The sequence below is a fragment of the Chrysochloris asiatica genome, unplaced genomic scaffold (genome assembly GCF_000296735.1).
Source record: "Chrysochloris asiatica unplaced genomic scaffold, ChrAsi1.0 scaffold00213, whole genome shotgun sequence".
Classification (NCBI taxonomy): Eukaryota; Metazoa; Chordata; class Mammalia; order Afrosoricida; family Chrysochloridae; genus Chrysochloris; species Chrysochloris asiatica.
In genome coordinates this window covers 3,585,902-3,609,031 of record NW_006408731.1, presented here as the reverse complement: position 1 = coordinate 3,609,031, position 23,130 = coordinate 3,585,902, and the positions used below count along the sequence as shown (strand labels likewise).

Genomic DNA, 23,130 nt, shown 5'->3' with positions numbered 1-23,130 from the left:
TTTTTACATTTGTCTGTGGATATCCAGGGCTCATGTATGAGATTACTAACAAGCATTACTGAATAATCAGATGAGGGACAGTTTGCTATGTCTACTAGGTAGCTAAAGTCTGATCCTCAGAGCCTATGGTTTGGATGGTCAACAACACTTGGGCCCACAGGGTCTTGACCTCCTGACCGGGTCTACATGGTCTGCATCAGATTCCCCCTTATTTATTGTTTATTTAAGGGACACTGCCTGTGTTAGGCGGTCAGTGCGAATCCCTCAGTCTTACCCGTCATCAAAACTCATTGCAGCATGGCAATGGCTCTGTCTTAGGTTGCCAAAGTTCCATGTGATCCTTACCCGTCTCTGGCCACATGTCCAGCATAAACAGCCGCCATCCGAGGAAGGCAGGGAGGGAGGAGCTCGGCTGGGGACCCCATATGCGAGACATTGCCAGCCCACCACCTGCTCTAAGGTGACCAAGCAGGATCACTATGCTGAGGTTCAATCAACATCTGCTCTTATTTTGTGTTGTTTAGTTTTGGCCTGGGTGTTAGCATGAATCACAACAACCCCTTAGATGAACTCCTGAATAAAACATGAGCTAATATTTGGTCTACCTATGTGATCTTTCTTGCCAGGCCCTAGAAACTCATAGTGCATTTCCAGTCACAGTGGATTACTAGGAATTTGGTTAAAAATTAACTCCAAAGCTGGACCACATAGAGACATACTAGAAATAAAACAAAACTTTTCCAAATCAGTTGACTTTCATCAGTCCTTTTATCTCAGCCTGGTTCTACTTTCATCTTTCCCAGCAGCCCACACTTCTGAGCTAGCTTCTGCTCCATGCAACCTGCACTGGGTCCATGGCCATTCTCTTTTCACCCATGATATAAATTTCCTTTAAACTTGCCTTGGGATGCTCTGTTTCCCTTTTTAAATTTAAGTTAGAAGTAATATGAGCAGAGTCTTCATGATCTTCCTTTTCTGTTTCTCTATCTTCATCTCTTACTATTCCTGGACATGTATGATTCACTGTGGCCCAAACTAAGCTCTGGTTCCTGCATTCATACTTCTATGATGACATACATGTCATCTTCTCTACCCAAACTCTTCATTTTCATCAATCTAACATCTATTAATTTTTGGAATCTTGGCTTATGTTTTTCTTCACCTGGGAAGCTTGATCTACGACAATTTGATTGAGATGCCCCTGTGAATAAAACAATGGTGTAGGATTCATATTTATTTTCCCCATACAGTCTTTGAGAGCAGAGTCCCTGAGGTGTATCCTCAGTGTCTAAAACAATACCTGACACTTGTATATACGCAATAAACCAGACCAACCTCACTGATAAGAAATCCAGTGGCAGTGGAAGAAATGATTCCTGCGATGAGTCCAAATCCCCTTGAGATTCCCATAAGGAAACTTGAATATCTGCAGAGAAATCATTTTATAGACTAGAAGAGACTCTCATGGCTCTTCAGTAATTCAATATCAGTGCAGCTTGGCTCTAATGGTCAACTCATTTTACCTAGTGCAATGTTCCATTCATTTGAAGACATTCAATGCACCCTGCTAGCACAGTGGATTAAACATGGGCCTGCTAACCGAAAGGTCATCAGTTCAAACCCACCAGCTACTCCATGGAAAAAGATGAGACAGCCTGTTTCCATAAAGATTTCCAGGCGTGGAAATCCTGTGGAGAAGTTCAACTCTGCTCTGTGGGGTCTCTATGAACTGGAATCAACTTGATGGCAGTGAGCTTGATTTTTTTTTTTTTTTTTTTATCTAAGACTTTCAGAGAAACACTCTTAGACCACACATGGAAAAAGGAATTGTTTAACCAAGCCCATGCACCTATCCTTACCTAGGGATGAAAAGAGTTTTTGCGCGGTGATTAATCTGAGAAGATTCCTGGACAGAAGGAAATCTGCCAACTGACCTCCTAGAAGTGTACAGCTTGAGGCAGCAATAAAAGGCAGGGAGGACAGAGCCCCACTCTGAAGAAAGGAAATCACCTGTTTACCAAACCTGAAATCACCTAGTCATCGAGTCAACAGTAAGGGAACTATTCAGTCTCTCTGGAAGCCAAGGTCCCCACAGACCTTAGAGTCAAATGGTCTAAATCCAAATCCTGATTCTGCTCCTCTATCAACTTAAGCAAGCAACTTTCTGGTGTCTCAGTATTCTCCCATATAAAACGGGAATGACAATAGGGTCTACCTCTTGGAGTTGAAAGGATTAAATGCATTAATATACAAGAAGTCTCCAGAGCAGGATTTGGCTTATAGTGAGTACATACATGTGCTTTAACTGATATTATCTACACCCTGGAAGCTTTTCCAAAACACATGTGTGTGGACTTTTTCTCAGAACACGCAGTCCAACATCTCTGGTGAGGAGGCTTGGAAATCATTTCATCTAAATTATTACTAGCCAAGACTGGGAACTAAATATGCCTTCGGTTAGGACCTCATATTGACATTTCTAGTCATTCAGCATAGTCCCACCATTTAGTGAATGTGAATAATGGGAAGTAGCTGCAAAAGGCTAACACTTCTTCAAGGGTCTATAGGAGGGTAAAACAGGTAAAACTCTTACCTGGGGGCAATATCTAAGGTGTTGATGATAAACCCTGAGTCACACAGGTTGCTGGTCCCAGGAATAAGAATCAGCAAAATAATGGTTGTCATATAACTGGAAGTCACAAAGGGCAGGACCATAGCACAGAGCGACGGCAGGAGGAGCCCTGGGCAATAAGGACATGCCATCAGGAACCCACTTAGACCACATGTAGAAAAAGGAATTGGTTAACCAGGCCCATGGGCCTATCCTTACCTAGGGATGAAAAGAGTTTTCGCACGGTGATTAATCTGAGAAGATTCCTGGACAGAAGGAAATCTGCCAACTGACCTCCTAGAAGAGTACAGCTTGAGGCAGCAATAAAAGGCAGGGAGGACAGAACCCCACTCTGAAGGAAGGAAATTTGAATAGTGAGTAATCAAACAGGTGCATATAGTGCCAAAATTGTATCAGTTACACAAGCCAATCATTAACCCACCCTTGACATACTAAGTCACTTTAAAGAATTAACACCCGTTTCCATACTAGAATGCTATCTTAGGTATGAGGACCAGCATCGGAGTCACACTAGTCCCCAGAGAAAGGCAATATTTATTCCTAAGGGAAACTGAAGGACCAGACAGTATGGTAGTGTAGGACAGCAGTTCAGAACACAGCTACTGGAGAACTGCTATCACTGAATGATTACCTCAACATGTCCACATTGCTACACCTGTGCAATGGAAATCATCACAGTGCCCCTCTCAAAGTCACTATGTGCATTAAGTGAATGATTATGTACAAAGCACAGAGTACAGTGACCAGAACACAGTAGGAAGTGTTGAGCTATGTCTACTTAATGCCATTATCATCATTTTCGTAAATGTATATGAAGTATACTTACATCTCTAATGTTAACATGGAGCACAGAACTGATGTACGTTGGTAGGTATGTTATGATTATGGTGCATAACCAGAAATGGCTGAAAAATCCCATGAAAATGGCCCAAAGTGGTAAGCATCTGACCATTGCCTTTATCGGGACTGATCGTCTAGGAGAACTGGGCTGAAAGGAAGTATCTAATCAGTATGGTTATCAGAACAGGCCAGAAGCTACTTCTCCTACAATATTCACTCCAAGCCCCCGTTATCTCAGAACTGTTCACAGGTAGAAGGGGTGCACTGTACCTTTTGAGTTAGAGAGGACATGATGTGTTCCTTTTCCCTGGTACTAATACATGGGTGATGCATGGGATCATCGTAAATCACAGTGAACCATAGGAAACAGCAGACACAGCCAGTGCTACCTGGGAACAGGGACACATTTAGTGTTCAGGTGGATTTGTGTTCTGGGAGAGTTCCCTCTGAAATATCATACCTATCACACACACACACACATAAATTCATGGTGACCCTACCATAAAAATGTACATTTTCCTACTTCTTCCTTTCAACTCTTTGACAAACTTTTTTTTTTAACCATTAAAGCTTTCTAGATACCCCTTCTCAATTGCAGAGTTTTCTTTTCTGGGATAAGGTAGAGGATTAGGCAGACTTACTGAGCAGACCCTCTGCAACAAAGACATGGGAAAACAAGTAAAATAGATAAGGATGGTGATCCTGGAACCATAAACATCAGAAGATTGGACATAAAGGTGGATTGAGGGTCAACTGGGAGAGGAAGCTGAGATAAGAAAAATGGGTGGACCTGGAAAGGTGTGGTCATCTTGAACTTTTGTGAGCAACTGTGCATAAGGTCATTATGAATTGGTACCGACTTGATGGCACCTAACAACAACAACAACAGGAGTTCTGGTGTGGTGTTGTAGGATAAGCACAGGACAGCTAACCACAAGGTCAGAAGTTCAACCCCACTAGCTGCTCCTTGTAACTCCTATTCAGCAGGGGTGAGAAATCTTTTTTCTCCCAAGGGCCATTGGGATATTTATAACATCCTTCATAGGGCATACAAAATTATCAACTTAAAAATTAGCCAGCTATAATGTGATGGCTAGAACTGCATTTGCTTTGGCAGGACCAGACTGAATATGGCTCATGGGCTGGATGTTACTCAAACTGAATTGGAATTGACTCATTGGCACTTTACAACAACATTGATACAGAAGTCTGGAGGCACAAGACATGATTGGCAGCAAAGGGGGTACAGTTCTCTCTTGTTCCCCACACACTTTTAATAGTCAGGGAAATGACCAGTCCTCACCTTCACCAGTCCAGCGGCTAGAGGCATCCTCTTCTGTACAGCCTCTGATCTATACAGGATACAGAAATACCACCACCAAGTGTGGAGGCATATGAATCCTCCCTGAACTATGTAACATGAACAGCAAACAGAGAACTGCATTCACACTTCCAGTCTCTTTCACATCCAGTAATAGACAGGTAGTGAGTGCCTGAGAAACTACCAGTGTATAATCATCAAGAACATATAAATACAATGACACCATAATGTCTCCAAGACAACAGACAATTTCAACTTACACAAAGAAACAAAACAATGCCTCAAACAACTGACCAAAATACAGAGTCAGAAAATATAGTACCAGAAATGGTACCAGAACTATTTGATACAGAATTTTAAAAAAAATGATATTTAGATGCCTACAACAGATTGAGAGAATTATCATGAAAATTGGGTAATAAATCAAGGGAAATACAGACAAAACTTTAGAGGAATTCAGGAAAATACTACAGGAACAAATTGACAAAATAAATGAAAATTGGAAACTATACAAAAACAGCAAGAAGATTAATAGTAAGACCTCAAAAGTAGATAATACATTGAAAGGGCAAAGAAGTGGACTTAAATTAATGGGAGGCTGAATTAGTGAGCTTGAAGAAAAATCTTTCAGTATTCATCTATTAAAAAAAAAAAAAAGAAAGAAAAATTTGAAGAGTCTAAGATTTCAGTTTGTTGTTAGGTGCCATCGAGTTGTTGTTGTTGTTGTTAAGTGCCGTCGAGTCGGTTCCGACCCATAGCAACCCTGTACAGGGTTTCCGAGGGTGTAAATCCTTACGGGAGTAGAAAGCCTCATCTTTCTCCCGCGGAGCGGCTGGTAGTTTCAAACTGCTGACCTTACGGTTCGCAGCCCGATTCGTAACCACTATGCTGCCATCGAGTTAGTACCGACCTTATGCATAGCAACCTTATGCACAGCAGAACGAAACACTACTGGGCCAACCTCACTACTTGAGTTCATCAATGCTGCCACTTGGCCAATCCATCTCATTGGGGGTCTTCCTCTTTTTCTCTGACCCTTCACTTTACCAAGTATGATATCCTTTTCCAGTGACTGGTCCCTCCTGAGAATATGTCCAAAGTATGAGAGACGAAATTTGGCCATCTTGGCCTCCAAGGAGCACTCTGGCTGCACTTCTTCCAAAATGGATCTATTGGACCTTTTGGCAGCTCATGGCACTTTGAATATTTTCCTCTAACACCATAACTCAAAAACATCCATTCTTCTAGGGTCTTCCTTATTCACTGTCTGGCTTTCGCATGCATATGAGGTTATTGAAAATACCATGGCTTGGATCAGGCGCACCTTAGTCTTCCAGCAAAGAGATCTTTGCTCTTCAACACTTTAAAAAGATCTTGTGCAGCAGATTTGACTAATGCAACACATCGTCTGATTTCTTGACTGCTGCTTCTGTGAGTGTTGATAGTTGATCCAAGAAGAATGAAGTCCTTGACAACGCCAATCTTTTCTCCGTTGATAAGAATGTTGTTTCTTGGTCCAGTGGTGAGGAAGATTTTTGTTTTCCTTACATTGAGATGTGATCCATACCAAAGGCTGTGCTCTTTGATCTTCATCAGTAAATGTTTTAAGTCCTCTTCACTTTCAACAAGCAAGGTTGTATCATCTGCATATCTCAGGTTGTTAACCAGTCTTCCTCCAATCATGATGCCACGTTTTTCCTCATAGAACCCAGCTTCTTACATTATTTGCTCATCATACAGGTTGAATAAGTATGGTGAAAGAATACAAACCTTGTCGCACACCTTTTTAAATTTTAAGCTATTAAGTGTTCCCATGTTCTGTTCGAACCTCTTGGTCTAGGTACAGATTCCTCATGAGCACAAATAAGTGTTGCAGAATACTCATACTTTGCATTGTTGTCCATAGCTTGTCATGATCCACACAACCAAAAGCCTTTGCATAGTCAATAAAGCACAGGTAAATATCTTTCTGATATCCTCTGCTTTCAGCCAAGATCCATCTGACATCAGCACTGATATCCCTTGTTCCACGGCCTCTTTTGAATCCGGTTTGAACCTCTGGAAGTTCTCTGTCAATGTATGCTTGCAGCCATTTCTGTATTACCTTTAGCAAAAGTTTAGTCGCATGGGATATCAAAGAGATTGTCCGATGATATCCTCATTCCGTTGGATCACCTCTCTTTGGAATGGGCATAAATACGGATCTCTTCCAATCAGTTGGCCAGATAGTTGTCTTCCAAATTTCTTGGCAGAGAGGAGTGAGTGCCTCCTGTGCCACCTCACTTTCTTGAAAGATTTCAATTTTTATTACATCAATTCCTGGTACCTTGTTCTTTGCCAATTTCTTCAATGCACCTTAGACTTCCTACTTCAGTATCATTGGCTCTTAGTCATATGGTACCTCTTAAAATGGCTAAAAATTAACCATTTCCTTTTAGCACAGAGACTCTGTGTATTCCTTCCATCTTCTCTTGATGCTTTCTGCATCATTCAATAATTTGCCCAGAGAATCCTTCAATAACAAAAGTCAAGGCTTGAATTTTTTCTTCAGTTCCCCCAGCTTGTGAAATGCTGAGCATGTTCTTCCTTTTTGGTTTTCTGACTCCAGATCTTTGCACATTTTGTTGTAATATTTGGCTTTATCTTCTTGAACTGATCTTTGAAATTTTCTGTTCAGTTCTTGGACCTCCTTATTTCTTACATTTGCTTTAGCATCTCTATACTGGAGAGCAAGTTTCAGTGTCTCTTCTGACATCCATTTTGACCTTTCCTTCTTTCTTGTCTTCTTAATGACTTTTCGCTTTCTTCATGTATGATGCTCTTGATGTCATCCACAACTCTTCTGGTCTTTGGTCTTTAGTGTTTAATGTATCAAATCTGTTCTTCAGATGAACTCTAAATTCAGGTGGAATATATTCAGGGTCATATTTGGCTCTCGTGGACCTGTTTTTATTTTCTTTAGCTTCAGTTTGAATTTGCATATGAGTAATTGATGGTCTGTTCCACAGTCTGCCCCTGGCCTTGTTTTGACTGATGATATGGAGCTTTTCCATCGTCTCTTTCCACAGATGTAGTCAATTTGATTTCTATGTATTCCATCTGGTGAGGTCCATGTGTATAGTTGTCTCTTATGCTGTCTAAAGAAGGTATTTGAAATGAGCAAAGCATTGGTTTTGCAGAATTCTATCATGCGTTCTCTAGCATCATTTCTATCACCAAGGCCATATTTTCCAACTACTGATTCTTCCTCTTTTCTCCCTACCTTTGCATTCCAATCACCACATCTTGATTGCATGTTTGATCAATTTTAAATTGAAGAAGTTGGTAGAATTCTTCTATTTCATCCTCACTGGCTTTAGTCGTTGGTGCGTAAATTTGAATAATAGTGTTATTAACTGGGCTTCCTTATAGGCGTATGGATATTATCCTATCACAGACAGCATTGTACCTCATGACTGATCTGGATATGTTCTTTTTGACAATGAATACAAAACCATTCCTCTTCAATTTGTCATTCCCTGCATAGTAAACCATGTGGTTATCAGATTCAAAATGGCCAATACCAGTCCATTTCAGCTCACTAATGCCTAAGATATGGATGTTTATGTGTTCCATTTCATTTTTGACAACTTGCAATTTTCCCAAATTCATACTTTGTACATTCCATGTTCCGATTTTCAATGGATGTTTACAGCTGTTTCTCTTCATTTTGAAGTTGTGTCCCACCAGCAAATGAAGGTCCCACGGGCTTTTCTCCCACAGGCTTTACTCCATTCACATCATCACGGTCAACTCTACTTTGAGGAGGCAGTGCTTACCCAGTCTCATTTTGAGTGCCTTCCAACCTGAGGGGCTCATTTTCTGGCACTATATCTGACAGCGTTTCTCTGCTAGTCATAAGGTTTTCAGTGACTAAGTATTTGGAAGTAGTTCATCACTCCTTCTTCCTAGTCTGTCTTCATCTGGAAGCTCATCTGAAACCGATCCACCATGGATGACCCTGCTGGTATTTAAAATACCGATGGCATAGCTCTCATAATCACAGCAACTCATAAGCCACCACAGTATGACAAACCTATAAAGAAAAATAATTTAAGTGTGATTGGAATTCAAGAACAACCTGAGATTAACATACATGACACATCACCCAGAACATAACTAAATGCTATAATAGGAAGAGACAAATAAATAAAATTACCATAGAGAAAATTGTCAGAGTTGTTGGAAGAAAACTTCCTTAACATCATAAAAGTCAAGAAAATTTATATTTAAGGAGTTGAACAAACTCCAAACAGTATAAACCCGAAATAAAATCACCAAAACATATTATAATCAAACTTTTAAAACCAAAGACAAGGAAAGCATCCTGAGAGCAGCTTGGGAAAAATGAAAAATTATCTACAAAGAAGAATTAATAAGACTAAGCTCTGATTTCTCATTAGAAATTATGCAGGTGAGAAGACAACAGGATGGTATATATAAAAATGAAAGAAAACAATTGCCAACCAAGAATCAAATAACTAGCAAAATTGTCCATCAAATACGATGGCAAAATTAGGACATTTCCAGATAAACAGAAACTAAAACAATTAGTAAAATAAAACAAACCAATCTTACAAAAAATAATAAAGGGAATTATTTGGACAGAGAACCAACAATAGTAGAGATTAACATACATGAAAAAAAAATCACCCAGAATTCAACCCAGATAGAAAAGTATTCAAAATACAGCAAATGTACAAGACTAAAAATAGGGAACCAGAGATAACAGTTAGCAACAACAGCAAAAATAAAGTAAAAGAGGGACTGATGTAGTTATAGAACTTTCAGATTAAGAGGAAATCAAGTATACTTCAAGAAAAAATAAAATTAAAATAAATCTAACTGTAATCCTAAATTAGATCAAGCCTTACTCTTAGCTCTAGCTCAACCCTAACCTCTAACACTAGCCCTACTTGTAACCTTGTCCCTAACATTAAATGAAGTCCTACACCTAGCCTAAATAGCCATAGCCCGAACCATAATTCCTACCCTTCCCTTCCATCCCCACCTCCAATGTCAGAAGCCTCTGGAAATAGCATGAACATGAACATATCATTGCATAATATATGGACAAAAAGGACCTGAGATTAGCATTAATGATGATAAAACTATCCAAGCCAGAAACATATTTAATGACATTATTTGAAAATAAAAACACAACAATCAGTAGAGACTTGTATTATTGCTGTTTGATTGGTTGGTTGTGTGTCCTGGAGTTGATTCCGACTCATAGCTACTTTGTATAGGGTTTCCGAGGCTGTAATTCTTTACGGGAGCAGAAAGCCTCATCGTTCTTCCTGAAACTGCTGGTAGTTTCAAAGCACCGACTTTGATATTACCAGCCTAGATCGTAACCACTACTCTAAAGAGCCCCTTTGTATTATTGCTAGGATTTGTTATTTGAAGAAGATGCTATGCTAAAAGACTCTAAAGACTAATGTGTTCAAAATTTTCTCTAATCACTGGGTCACCATTCATTCTTTTACTAATTAAGCAAAAAGTCAGGCAATGTGGTAGGCACCAAAGTCCCGGTGTGACGCTGTAGGATGAACGCAAGACTGCAAGGTCTGTTTGGACCACAAGATTGGCGGTTCAAACTCACCAGTAGCTCCTCAGAAACCCTATACAGGGTCTCTATGAGTTAGAATCGACTCAACGGCACTTAACAACAACAACAAAGTGATAAACATTAAAAATGGATTCCTTGCCTCAAACTCTTCCAGTCTAATGCAAGAAGGAGGTCAACAGTCACATTTCAGGATGCCCTAGTGAAGAAACATAGAGGACAAAAGCTGATGGCACAAAAAATCATCTAATGAGTTGTGACCTGGATGATCTCATGGGGAAAAGGATGTTTGAACTGAGTATTAAAATGATTCCTAAGTAGAGAATAAGGTTAAAGACACAGTGGGCAAAATTAATATTTCTAATGAAATATGAAGACATATTGAAAGTGTGCTTCACCAACTTTGATAGCTTGATTGCATACAATGCCTAGATCAGGCATTTCAAATGTTGTGGTGGAGGTTCTATAGCTGTTTGGAGCAGGGGGTGAGGCTGCATTTCTAATTCCTCAGAAGTCAGAACTGTAGGTACAGTTATCATCTCTGCCCTGGGCCTGGAACACTGGGCTGCCCAGAATCACCAGGGCAATGTTAAGTCAAGTTGTGTGGACTAAAAGAAGAAAGCTGCTAGATCTCAACATTCTTCATCATTTCCCATGTAGTAAAGGATGCTTTCTCTCAGATGGTGAAGAATGTGGAGTGTATAGGCGTCAAAATGAGCATGTGGGAAATGAAAGCATGAGAATTGGAGATTAAGAGACTTACCAAAGATATAGAAGATAAAAGGCCAACCCAAGGCCTGGCAAATGAGTCCTCCCACACAGAGGATGATGAATGATCCAAATGCTACGCCTGAGGCAAAATGAGAGGAAAAAATTTATGTCAATACCAAATCTGAGACTGAGTGGCCTTGATTTGGAGGTTTTATTTGGTTTTTTTTTTTTCCTGTTCACAAACTTCTCCCAGCAAAACTATATAGAATTAATCATTAAGATTGTTGTTGTTGTTGTTAAGTACCATGGAGTTGGCTCCAACTCATAGTGACTCTGCACAGGGTTTCTGAGGTTGTAAATCTTAACGGGATCAGAACGCTTTATCTTTCTCCCATGGAACCGCTGGTAGTTTCGAACTGCTGACCTTGAGTTTGGCAGCCCGACTCGTAACCACTACGCTACCAAAGCTCCTTAATCATTAAGATTAATAACCATTATATCCCTATTTCTTAAATGGTTCCTCGACACCAATGTAGCCAAATCTGAAGACCTCGTTTATGAAAGAGACACTCTCTGCAATGACCAGAAAGTCAAACCCAATGCCACGAAGTTGGGCAGCTCTATGTATTACAAGTAGAACTGCTCCATAGGGTTTTCTTGACTAGAATCTTTATGGAAACAGATCTCCAGGCCTTTCTTCAGTGGTATCACTGGGTGGGTTCAGTCAATCTTTGGGTTAGTAGTCAAGGATAAAGCTTATGTTTCACCCAGGGATCTATCTCTGCAATGATAACCCTTATGATTAGAATTATACACACACAGGCAGGGAGCAGCATTTATTTGGGGGAAGGAAAGGAAAGACTTACAAAAATGAGTACGATACAATCAGTAAACTCAAGGAATTGCCATTCCAGCTGGAGAGAAAAGCATGATCAAATTCACAGTTACAAGTGTAAGACAATGTAGGCCTTGTATTTTGAGCACATTTTATAGAAGCCCACGATAAGAAATGTACTTTACATGGCACAAGACACACAAACATACACAAATATGCACACACATGCATACTTCAAAAAATTTTTCTTGAAATAATGCTTACTTTTCCATAGATAATGTATATGGGTGTTAAGTGCCATTGCATCAGTTCCAACTTATAGCGACCCTGTATAGAGTTCCCAAAGATTGACTGGTGAGTTTGAACTGCTGACTTTGTGATCCAGACTCCAATGTAATCTGACATTCCATTCTATTGAATTTCACTTTTTAAAATATGGATTTTGACCCACCAATTTGATTTTGTGACCCATCAATGGACCCCAAGGGAACACGGTTGCTCTGTAGGGTAAGCATTGGACATATTAACCACAAGCTTGGTGATTTGAGCCCACCAGCTACTCCACAGGATAAAAAGCCTTTCTGCGCCTGCAAAGATTCACAACCTCAGAAACCATACAGGGTAGCTATGAGTCGGAACTGATTCTATGGCACTTAACAATAACGAGTCCCAACAGCAATGTGGGGTAAACTGATTTAGAATATAGATATAATAATACAATTATAGGATTATACATAAAGAGAAATTAATAATGGCTGTAAGATTTGGGAAGTGTTTATATGAGCTAAATAGTATAATGGATAGAATTTTGGCAAGAGGAGCTGGGGGCAAAGGACTTTGCAGTAATATGAGCCAGTGGAAGCGGGGTCAGAGAAAATTTTAATGCAGATGTTGAGGACTAGGGGATAACACGTGGCCTCCTACAATAGGAACTTTGCTTGCCAAGGGTTATTGAATGGAAAAGCAGGTTGGAACCAGATGGAGAAGCATCTTTATATCCATGCAATAAGGAAGTCAGTCTTTATTATTCAATCGTGAAGGAACAAACACATTGAAGTACTCAAGCAAGTGAGAAAAGAAAATGCCCTATCTGTGCTTTAGGAAAATAACTGCACTTTGATAGGGGAGAGGTTGGCGGAAACAAAGCTAGAGGAGAGAGATGAGTTAAGAGTGGCACTTGAAATAGAGGAGCTACAAGGTAATTGGAAAGTGGAAGGGTTGCTATGAGGTAAGAATCCACAGGATGTGGCAGTGTTTTGGACCTGGAGTGAAAAGCTTGATGAAACCTCAGTTCTGTTCTTCAAGTATACACTCTCAGGGCTACCAGTTGGGGAAATCATAGATGATAACATTGTAGAATGCTTAGTATAATCACAAACTATGGAAAAACATCTAACATATGGAGAGTATGCACTCTTGGGTCAAGCTTCCTGGGCTGAAATCCCAGTTCTACCAACTAGTGGCTATTTGAAGTTGAGTAATTTGCTTAATCTCTGCATCCCTTACTTCCCTTCTCTGTGAAACGAGTTTTAAAAAGTACCTACATCAGAGGCCCATTGTGAAGATTACAGCAGAATAATAGAGTTCAGAATAGACTAAAATGGACTTTTCCTACTCTACTTTCCAACATGATTTGTCTCCATATCACTCAGAGTACTGACAGACTTCATTCTTTGCTAAAATTATGTTCATATAGCTTACCTAACCTGTTACCATTTATGTAAGTTCTTAAAGTTCTAAACTATTCTTATAAGAATCTTCTGATACTCTAGGGTAACCTCACAACATGGTCTTTCCTGCTTCTGAACCTCTGTGGATTATAGCACAGATGCATCTTTCTTATTTGTTAAGCAACTATTTTACACTGCTGAGGTTTTTGGTAGCATTTTTCTCCTTCTTCCCCAAATCATCCAATTTAGAGAATTACAGTTGTAGTAAGATTGAAGCACATTACAAAATTGTGACTCATTCTTACCTGACCCTGCAATGCTGGTGAGCTTGCTTCGCTCCAGTGGGGGAGCCCATTTTGCCCAAATTGTAAACTGACCAGTCCATGCCATTCCCTGGAATGAAAAATTGATCAGAACTTTAATTTCTAGTAAAATTCAAGAATGTGTATTGCACTTAGAATGAGAAAGTGTCTGAGTACCTGGGCCATGCCTTGCACTGTCCGAATCACAATAACCAAAGTCACTCCAAAGTTGGCAGCCAATGGTGTAAAGAGGGTGAGAAGAGAAGAAATCAGCAAACCAGCACCCAACATATACTTTGCTCCAAATATTCCTGCTAAGTATCCACTAGGGATCAGAGTAAGTATTATTCCATAGTTGATGGAGCTAAAGATGATACCCTGAGTTTCTGGACTCCATTCATATACAGAGGCCTAGGGAAAAGAAAAAGAAAGAAAACTGTTGGCTAAGAAATTCTTTTATAAAAATTCACTGTACAGCCAGGAGTTACTTGGGGTTGATAGGACCCAATGATAATGTATTTATTTATTTATTTATTTAAGTTTTACTGTGAATTAAGTGGCAGTTTACATGGGAGAACATCAGTTTTACACTCATTGTTTCATTGCAATGATTACAATCTCCTCCATGCATCACCATTCAACAGTATTTGCTTCCATTCCCTCTCGTTTTTTTAATGTACACGAAAACACTCAGGAATATAATCATTTAAACAACCAAAGGGCATATTCTGCAAGCCTGCATCTTGGCCACAAGCACACAGTCTTTTTCTTTCCATGAGTCTAGAGTCCTCAGCTGCTCTATCTCTCAAGGTTCTCATCTCTGCCTCCATCTCTGGTGTCGCTGCTTCTCCGGATAGGGTCCCACATGCGCTTTGCTTTTCTCCCTTGATGGTTCTAGGTTCCTCTGTTCCTGGACTGTAAGATTAACAACTCCCCCCTTTTTGTTATAAAACTTCTATCTGTACAGTTGTGACTATCACATTAGTCATGATTGCAATCACTCATTATTGAATCATAAGAATTTTATCCCCATCTCCTTTCACCAGGCCCATCTAGACAAGATGAAAACTATTCAATGGAGTGTTTTACTTATTTTTTTTTATCCTAGCTTAAATATTTTCAAAACAACTAATTATATATAGTTTGTACCTCTCAGTGGGAGAGAAAAACTGTAAATGAAGAAAATAAATACAACCATTACATAGATGAATAATAAGAAGATGAAAATAGAAGAATATGAATTGGGCTGTGAACCACAAGGTCAGCAGTTTGAAACTACCAGCTGTTCCATGGAGGAAAGATGAGGCTTTCTGCTCCCGTAAAGATTTACAGCCTCGGAAACCCTGTACAGGATCGTTATGAGTTGGAACCGACTCCATGGCACATAACCTCCACCATCACTGAGAAATGGTTTACTTACGAAAAAGTTTCCTCTAACTTTTTCTCCTTCTGGCAAAAGTTGAGTACCATGTTGACTTTCATTATAAAGAATAAAAACACAAGTTTTCTGAACTCTTACAAAAGTATCAAATCCACTTACAGTAACTATAAATAATGTAAAATATATAATTCATGTCAGAATGAAGGCTTTATGGTGAACATATGTGTAAAGACTTTGACAGAAGAACAATTTGGGAAGATTTCAGAAAGGAAGTAGCATTTGAATTGTGCTTGAATAGTGGCTATGGTGTCTGTGGCACTGTAGGATCAGTACTGAACTGTGAACCATAAGGTTGGTGGTTCAAACCCACCAGCCACTCCTCAGAAACCCTATATAGGGTTGCTATGAGTTGGAACCAACTTGATGGCACTTAACACCACCAACAAGATGATGTGCATAAAGAAAAAAAGAAAAATTTACTCTCATTGGAGAAAACAACAAAAGTGAACTTGTAACATTTGAAATAATACCAACTTCTCAGAAAGAAACTAACATATCCTTGCTTGCCCAGAGAAAATACTCTCCTTGGGCCATTGAGAGTAGATGCGACTATGCTAGGAAGTGGGACTAGACTCTGGAGGAGGAGTTCGGCAACTAGATGGATTCCTGAGCATAGAAATATAGATGTATAGAATGGAAGATGGGGAAAAAAACTGGAGACCGAGAGATGATTATAAATGAGCTAGATCAAAGATAATAACAACATAAATCATGAAGATAACATTAGAAATGCAAAATAAATGATAAAGGATAATTTTTGAAAGACAGATCATCATGATTCTCATACAAATATAAAAGGAACACAAAAATTTTATTAAACTCATTCATTAATGAGGTAGCTACTAAGATGGTTCAAAGGAAAATTTTTAAAACTAGGCACATATGAGCAGTAGGTAATGCTGAAAAATGGATTTAAAATAGATGGCAAAAATATATTATTTAACTGTGTGTAGATAGAGGTTATCACTAAATTTTGTAGAGAACAAAATTCATTTGCAAGGCTATTAACAAGATTCATTTGCACTGTTCTCAGTTATATACAATTTACAGAGATGTACAAATAGCTCAAAGGAGTACTGGTGTGGCGCTGTAGATTAATGCTCTGGACTGCAAGATTGGTTTGAACCACAAGGTCTGTGGTTCAACCTCACCAGCTGCTCTTCAGAAATCCTACACAGGGTAACTCTGAGTTGGAAACAATTCGACGGCACTTAACAACAACAGCAACAACAAAATAACTCAACGATAATTAAAGGCACAGGCTATTCCACAAAACCGGAGAATCCAAAGGATGTGCTTAGACAATGTCTAACTTTCTGATGAAGATACCCAGTAATGTTTGGTCCATTTCAAAATTAAAAAAAAAAAAAAAAATCCTACAGTTCCCCCACCTTGTGATAATAAAAAGCTCAGAGAAAGAGTATTTTTATCACAGATATAAGAAAGGTTTCAAAGAAAAATAATCTCACTTCTTTTTAGTTTGGCATTAAAAAATCATGCTTCTATCCTCTGCAGACAAGATCTGAGCCTTAATTTCAAAATGGTGTTTTCCTTTCTACAGAAAGCCTTCTGTCATCAAACTTACCCCTGTATTAAATTCCTTGATGGGTCTACTGGGATTATTTAAGGTGTCTGCAAGGGGTCTTGTGGAGGCATTAGATACACTGTGATGCTCAGTGCTGTTCACCATGGCAATAATTGCAATGCTCAGACTCACACGCTGGGTGATCATGGTAAAATTCGAGAAGTGCATGATGAGAGCCAGCCCATAGCGTAATGAACAGAACTCTGGACCTAGAGAACAACACAGGAATATGCAATGAACATGTTGACTGAAACACACTTCTTTCCATTGCTCCCATAGTTAAATCCTAAAGAATACCAAATGATGTTCTCTTTTCACCAGAATGATTAGACTTCCTTTGTCACATTTTTTGTTTTGTTCTATTTTCTTCAAAACAACGAATCTTGAATTTTGCAATGAAGGAGGATAAATATGGCCTCCTTTCAGAAATGTGCAAAGCAGATGCTAGAGGAAAACCTACATGCCAGGCATGTAGGTCACATTGCTCCAAATCAAAGTGAATGAGCAATGAGGTGGCAGAGCCAATCACAATACTCAAATCTTCTAGTTGCAAGTCAGTGGTCCTATTCATTATGCACATTAATTTCTCACAAAGCCTGACATTTTATTCTTTGAGCTCTTTCAATTAAGCTAATCACACATCCAAAGATTCTCTCTAAAAACAGCTCAGGGATAGTACTTTAAGGGAGAACTTTTCACTAATTCCGTAATGTGCTACCCACTTGAAAAACATTCTACTTGGATGCTACAAAGTCTTGCCTTCACATATGGTCAGTTGTGTTTTGATTTTATTTGTTTATTTGTTTTTTAAATTAACATGGAGAACTAGTTTTTCTAAATTTGTAGTTGACATGACACTGCAGAAGTATTCAATATATTACAGAAGCAAAGAGTGAAAAATCAAAGTTTGTGCAAAAAGTACACTAGACCAATATCGATAGGGCTCCCATTTGAATGATGGACTTAATTTCTTACTCATATTTGGAGAATTGGTACCAATGAAAAGCAAATAGAGGATGTACCAAGAAGCACATAAAAATAGTATAAACAGACTTTAAACAGACAAATAGGTCCAAGGATAGGATTAGCTACCTGCAAAACAAGTTATATTCATCATATTGGAGGTTTACCTAACTTAGGGGAACTAGCCAGCCACTTAGCAAAGATATTCTTAGCAAAGATTCATGCATAGCTTGGGGGCCTGTTTAAAATGACTTTTTTGAGACTAATTCCATTCATTAGATCCAATGATTCAGTGATCACTTGGCTTAAGTTTTGATGCATAAATTGATGGGACACCCAAAGGAAAATATAACAGCAATTATAATCTGCCAGGCTCAGGGATTGGGACTGAGTCTACTGTTACACTGGATAAGCTTCTCCCAAGTGGTGGTACAATGAAAGAGGAGAGCAAGGGTATACAAAGAACTCTGAAAACACCTCCAACTCTTCCATAATGCAGCCTGCAAACAAGAGATGTGACATTACCTTTCCTGGTGCAAGGCTTCTCGTCCATTTGGCTTCTCTGAGAAATGGTATCACTCTTTGTGGTGGAATTTCCCTCTACCCTGAATCTCTTTTACCACGACTGTTTTTTATCTATGGAGAGAACATTATCCAATGACACACAATTTTCTCATATTAATGTTGCCTCCTCTAAGCATCTGTAAAAGTTTTGACTCAACGTCAATACATGATTGACATCCTCGTATTTCTTTACTGTTATAATTTCAAAGGACTATATTTTACCCAAAAATATGACTCTAAGTCTAACAATAAAACTTGTAGTCAGTCATATAGAATCTAATCATTCATTTCTTCACTTGCTCAATAAGGATAACAGTCCTTTCTGAGTGATGCTATAAGAATTAAATGAGAAAATTATAAGTGCTTTATAAAATCATACAGAATCATCCAAATGTAAAGAAGAACTATGGTGTGTATGTAACAGATCAGATTAGGAGACAGTTAAAGTCAAGAGCTGAGAAGGAAGGTTCTGGAACAATCTTTTCTTTCATTTCTAACAATGTTTCCAACTCATCTGTGCAACCAAAACAATGATCTTTGCTATCTTCTTTGAAGTTGAAGGACGTATACATACATTGTGTAATACATACATTGTGTGAAATATCTCTTTTATATATATATCTCTTATATTTAAAGGTTTGTTACTGTTATTGTCATCTCCCATCAAATGAACCCTGAATTCATGGTGACCTCATGCACGATGCACCATGCCCCTGATTGATTGCAGATCAAACTATTGTGGGCCATAGGATTTTCACTGGCTGACTTTTAGAAGTACATCACAAGGCTTTTCTTCCTAACTTAAAGGTTTAAATGTATTACATTTAATACATATACTAACGTATATGCATGTATTATATATATATTTAGAGGTTCAATATGCATTCTATTTAAAGAACTATATTACTTTTGTCTTCACTACGCACAATTTGGACAATTTATTAGACTGAAAAGGTCTTTAAATTACTTTAAAAATTATACTCAAAGAGGTTTTCTGCTACAATTTCAGATCAATTCAGTTATGTTGACAGGCAGGGAATTCATGACTCCAAACATGGACATGTTCAATTTGATATTTGTAATTAGTCAAACTCTCTTTGAAGATTCATACATTTATTTAAGAACAATCTTCAGCCCTAATAATGTTGTTGTTGTTGTTCTGTGCTGTGGAGTTGGTTCCGACTCATAGTGACCCTGTACAGGGTTTCTGAGGCTGTAAATCTTTATGGGAGCAGAAAACCTCATCTTTCTTCCATGGAACAGCTGGTAGTTTTGAAATGCTGACCCTGAGGTTCGCAGCCTGATTCATAACCATTATGTTACCAGAGCTCCTTACATTCCAGCTATTACTAATTGGAAACACACACACACGACTTCATAAACACTTGTACTATACTTACACTTCATTGTTACAAATTGCACCCTTTCTGCATATAAATTTAACATTACATGCCAGTAGCTTTAAAGATGTTCATGATCTATTCTTGGATTGTTGTTGTTGTTGTTAGGTGCCATCAAGTCGGTACCAATTCATAGCGACCTTATTCACAGCAGAACAAAACATTGCCCGATCCTCGGCCAACCTCACTACTGTTGCCACACTTGAGTCCATCGATGCTGCCACTTGGCCCATCCATCTCATTGGGAGTCTTCCTCTTTTTCTCTGACTCTCCATCTTACCAAACATGATATCCTTCTCCAGCGACTGGTCCTTCCTGACAACATGTCTGAAGTATGAGAGAAAAAGTTTGGCCATCTTGACCTCTAAGGAGCACTCTGGCTTCTCTTCTTCCAACACAGATCTGTGTGTTCTTTTGGCAGTCCATGGCACTTTCAATATTCTCCTCCAACACAATAACTCAAAAGCATCAATTCTTCTACAGTCTTCTTTATTCACTGTCCAGCTTTCACATGCATATGAGGTTATTGCAAATACCATGACTTGGGTCAGGCACACCTTAATCCTCAAGCTGACATCTTTGCTCTTCCACACTTTAAAAAGGTCTTGTGCAGAAGATTTGCCTAATGCAATACATCGTTTGATTTCTTGACTGCTGCTTCCATGAGTGTTGATAGTTGATGCAAGAAGAATGAAGTCCTTGACAACTTCAACCTTTTTCCATTGGTAAGAATGTTGTTTATTGGTCCAGTGGTGAAGATTTTTGTTTTCTTTACTTTGAGATGTAATCCATACCGAAGACTGTGCTCTTTGATCTTCATCAGTAAATGTTTTAAGTCCTCTTCACTTTCTCATAAAGACAGATGCACATTAAAAATGTTTCCAAACATTGTTTGCAACAGTGGTTATGACAGTAAAATACTAGAGGGAGTTTAATCAAATGATAAGGGTTTGATTAATCAACTTGGATAGATTTTTTTTTGTGAGATCTATTAAAACAACATTATCAAAGATGTTGAATAATAGGAGAATGTTCACACTGTAGCAAACATATGTGTTTATACATATGCACACCCAAATACAGAGAGAAAAACAAAGCCAATCAAGAATCAGCAGTGGCTAATTCTTAGTTATAGAACATGATGATCACTCTATTCTTCAAGCTTTTCCATATTTATCAAAGAATTTCTTAAATTCATTTATTAACTATATATCTATATGTTACATAATCAATTCCAACTAATGACAACCCTGTGTATTACAGAATAGAAAAGCTACATAGGGGTTTCTTTGGCTATAGTCTTTACAGAAGCGAATTGACAGATCTTCCATGCGATTAGTGCGTACTCATTTTGTAATTAGGAAAAGTGAAGTGCATTTAAGAGGATAATAACTAGGCTTCATCAGTATGGTCAAGATAGTTTTCTATTTGCCAAATATCTGTACGATTCTGAGAATAAATTTCCCTATCTCAGTTGTGAAATCTTGTTTGATTACAATGGATCCCAACGGGTACCTAATTGCTGGCAAGAGCAGGTCAGTGTCAGGAAAGAGGCTGTGTGTTGCTTTGCCTTGGAAGGCTTCCAAGTCAGGTTACCATCTGTTTGTTATGAGGAGTTCAGCAGATTGTTCTACATTCAGATTCTAGCTGAAGCAGTCTGGAAGGCACACTGAGGGGACCCAGATTGATTTTCTATTTGATCCCCTTTGTGTTTCAATTTTGGCTCAAAAGAGTTTGAGGGTTCATGGGTGATCTATCAGATACGACATGAGGTAGTGAGACTCAGGCAGGAGGTTGGAGAAAACAACTAGAATTTAGTACTCACAGGTCCCAGAGAGAAAAACAACAATCCTCGGTACAGAACCACACAGGAAGTTGCATCAAAGACAAGACAACAAGCTGGAAATGTAGGGAAGGGCTTACATATGGCAAGTAGCATTGGGTCTCAGAGTGGCACATGTGAAAGCTCTATGGGCCAGCTGAAAGGTTCCTAGAACTTTAACACAGAGGAAGGAAGCAATTTTAGTCACAGACACCCATATGGAATATAAATAGGTGGGCAAGGAGCAACTATGCCATTTAGAGATTAGGCTATAAGATAATAACAGGTTCTTAACAGGAGATCATGGAGTCACAAAGCCAAAATTTTAAATTAATCAGTAAATAAAATGTAAAATGTAAGTAGCCAAAAAAAAAAAAAAAAAAAAAGCCAACCTGTTAGTTTTGAGGGAAAATGTGAAAAATATATTTAGTTATGTAATGTGGAAGTTTTCTTAAAACTGAAAGCAATAAACTGAATGCAAATGATGTTTTATATATATATGTTGTTGTTAAGTACTGTGGAATCGGTTTCGACTCATAGTGACCCTGCACACGGTTTCCGAGGCTGTAAATCTTTAAGGGAGCAGAAAGCCTCATCTTTCTCCCACGGAACCGCTGGTAGTTTCGAACTGCTGACCTTGAGGTTGGCAACCCGACTCGTAACCACTATGCTACCAGAGCTCCATATATATAAATATATGGAGTTTATATATATATTTTAAGTATATACATTATATATATAATACATGTATGTATATTAAATCAAATACTATATGTATATACAGTTTATATATATATTTAAAATACATGCATGTATATTAAATCAAATACTGTATGTATATACAGTTTATATATATGTCTATATATTTAAAGTACATGTATGTATATTAAATCAAATACTGTATGTATATACAGTTATATATATGTCTATATATTTAAAATGCACGTATGTATATTAAATCAAATACTGGATGTATATACAGTATATATATATTTAAAATACATGTATGTATATTAAAGCAGTAGTTCTGGTGTGGCATTGTGCATTAATGCGCCAGACTGCAAAGCTGTTTGAACTGCAAGGTCAGTGGTTCAAGCTCACCAGCTGCTCTTTGGAAGCCCTATACAGGGTCGCTATGGGTCAGAATCAACTTGACAGCACTTAACAACAACGACAACATATTAAAGCTACATTTTCTTTCATTTTATGTTAGTAAAATTAGATCACAAACCTATAACTTCAGTTGTCCTTCATGTTTCCCATCTGTGGACATCCAGTAAGAAGGGATACAAAGTCCTACTTAGCCTTTTTGAATTTTGCCTCAATAATTACTTGTGTTTGCTAATTTCCCTAATTTCTTTGCATGAGATAAATGAAGTAACCAGACTAATATCCCATAACTTTCTGAACAGGGGTCTTTCTGTGACATAGTAAGG

General features: G+C 38.4%; 1 protein-coding gene across 1 annotated transcript in view; it reads right to left on the bottom strand.

The window, feature by feature from the left end:
- SLC17A2 (solute carrier family 17, member 2) overlaps positions 1-18,544 on the bottom strand; it is a 19,362-nt gene extending 818 nt beyond the window's left edge. Inside the window, exons 1-10 of the mRNA XM_006872820.1 lie at positions 18,434-18,544; positions 16,946-17,154; positions 14,097-14,330; positions 13,923-14,010; positions 11,165-11,251; positions 3,743-3,861; positions 3,459-3,620; positions 2,831-2,963; positions 2,594-2,741; positions 1,336-1,426 (exon numbers count right to left, since the gene is read on the bottom strand). Coding sequence (XP_006872882.1) covers positions 1,336-1,426; positions 2,594-2,741; positions 2,831-2,963; positions 3,459-3,620; positions 3,743-3,861; positions 11,165-11,251; positions 13,923-14,010; positions 14,097-14,330; positions 16,946-17,154; positions 18,434-18,461 — 1,299 coding nt within the window. The 5' untranslated portion in view covers positions 18,462-18,544. The remainder of the gene's footprint in view (positions 1-1,335; positions 1,427-2,593; positions 2,742-2,830; positions 2,964-3,458; positions 3,621-3,742; positions 3,862-11,164; positions 11,252-13,922; positions 14,011-14,096; positions 14,331-16,945; positions 17,155-18,433) is intronic.
- Positions 18,545-23,130: the final 4,586 nt, after the last annotated feature.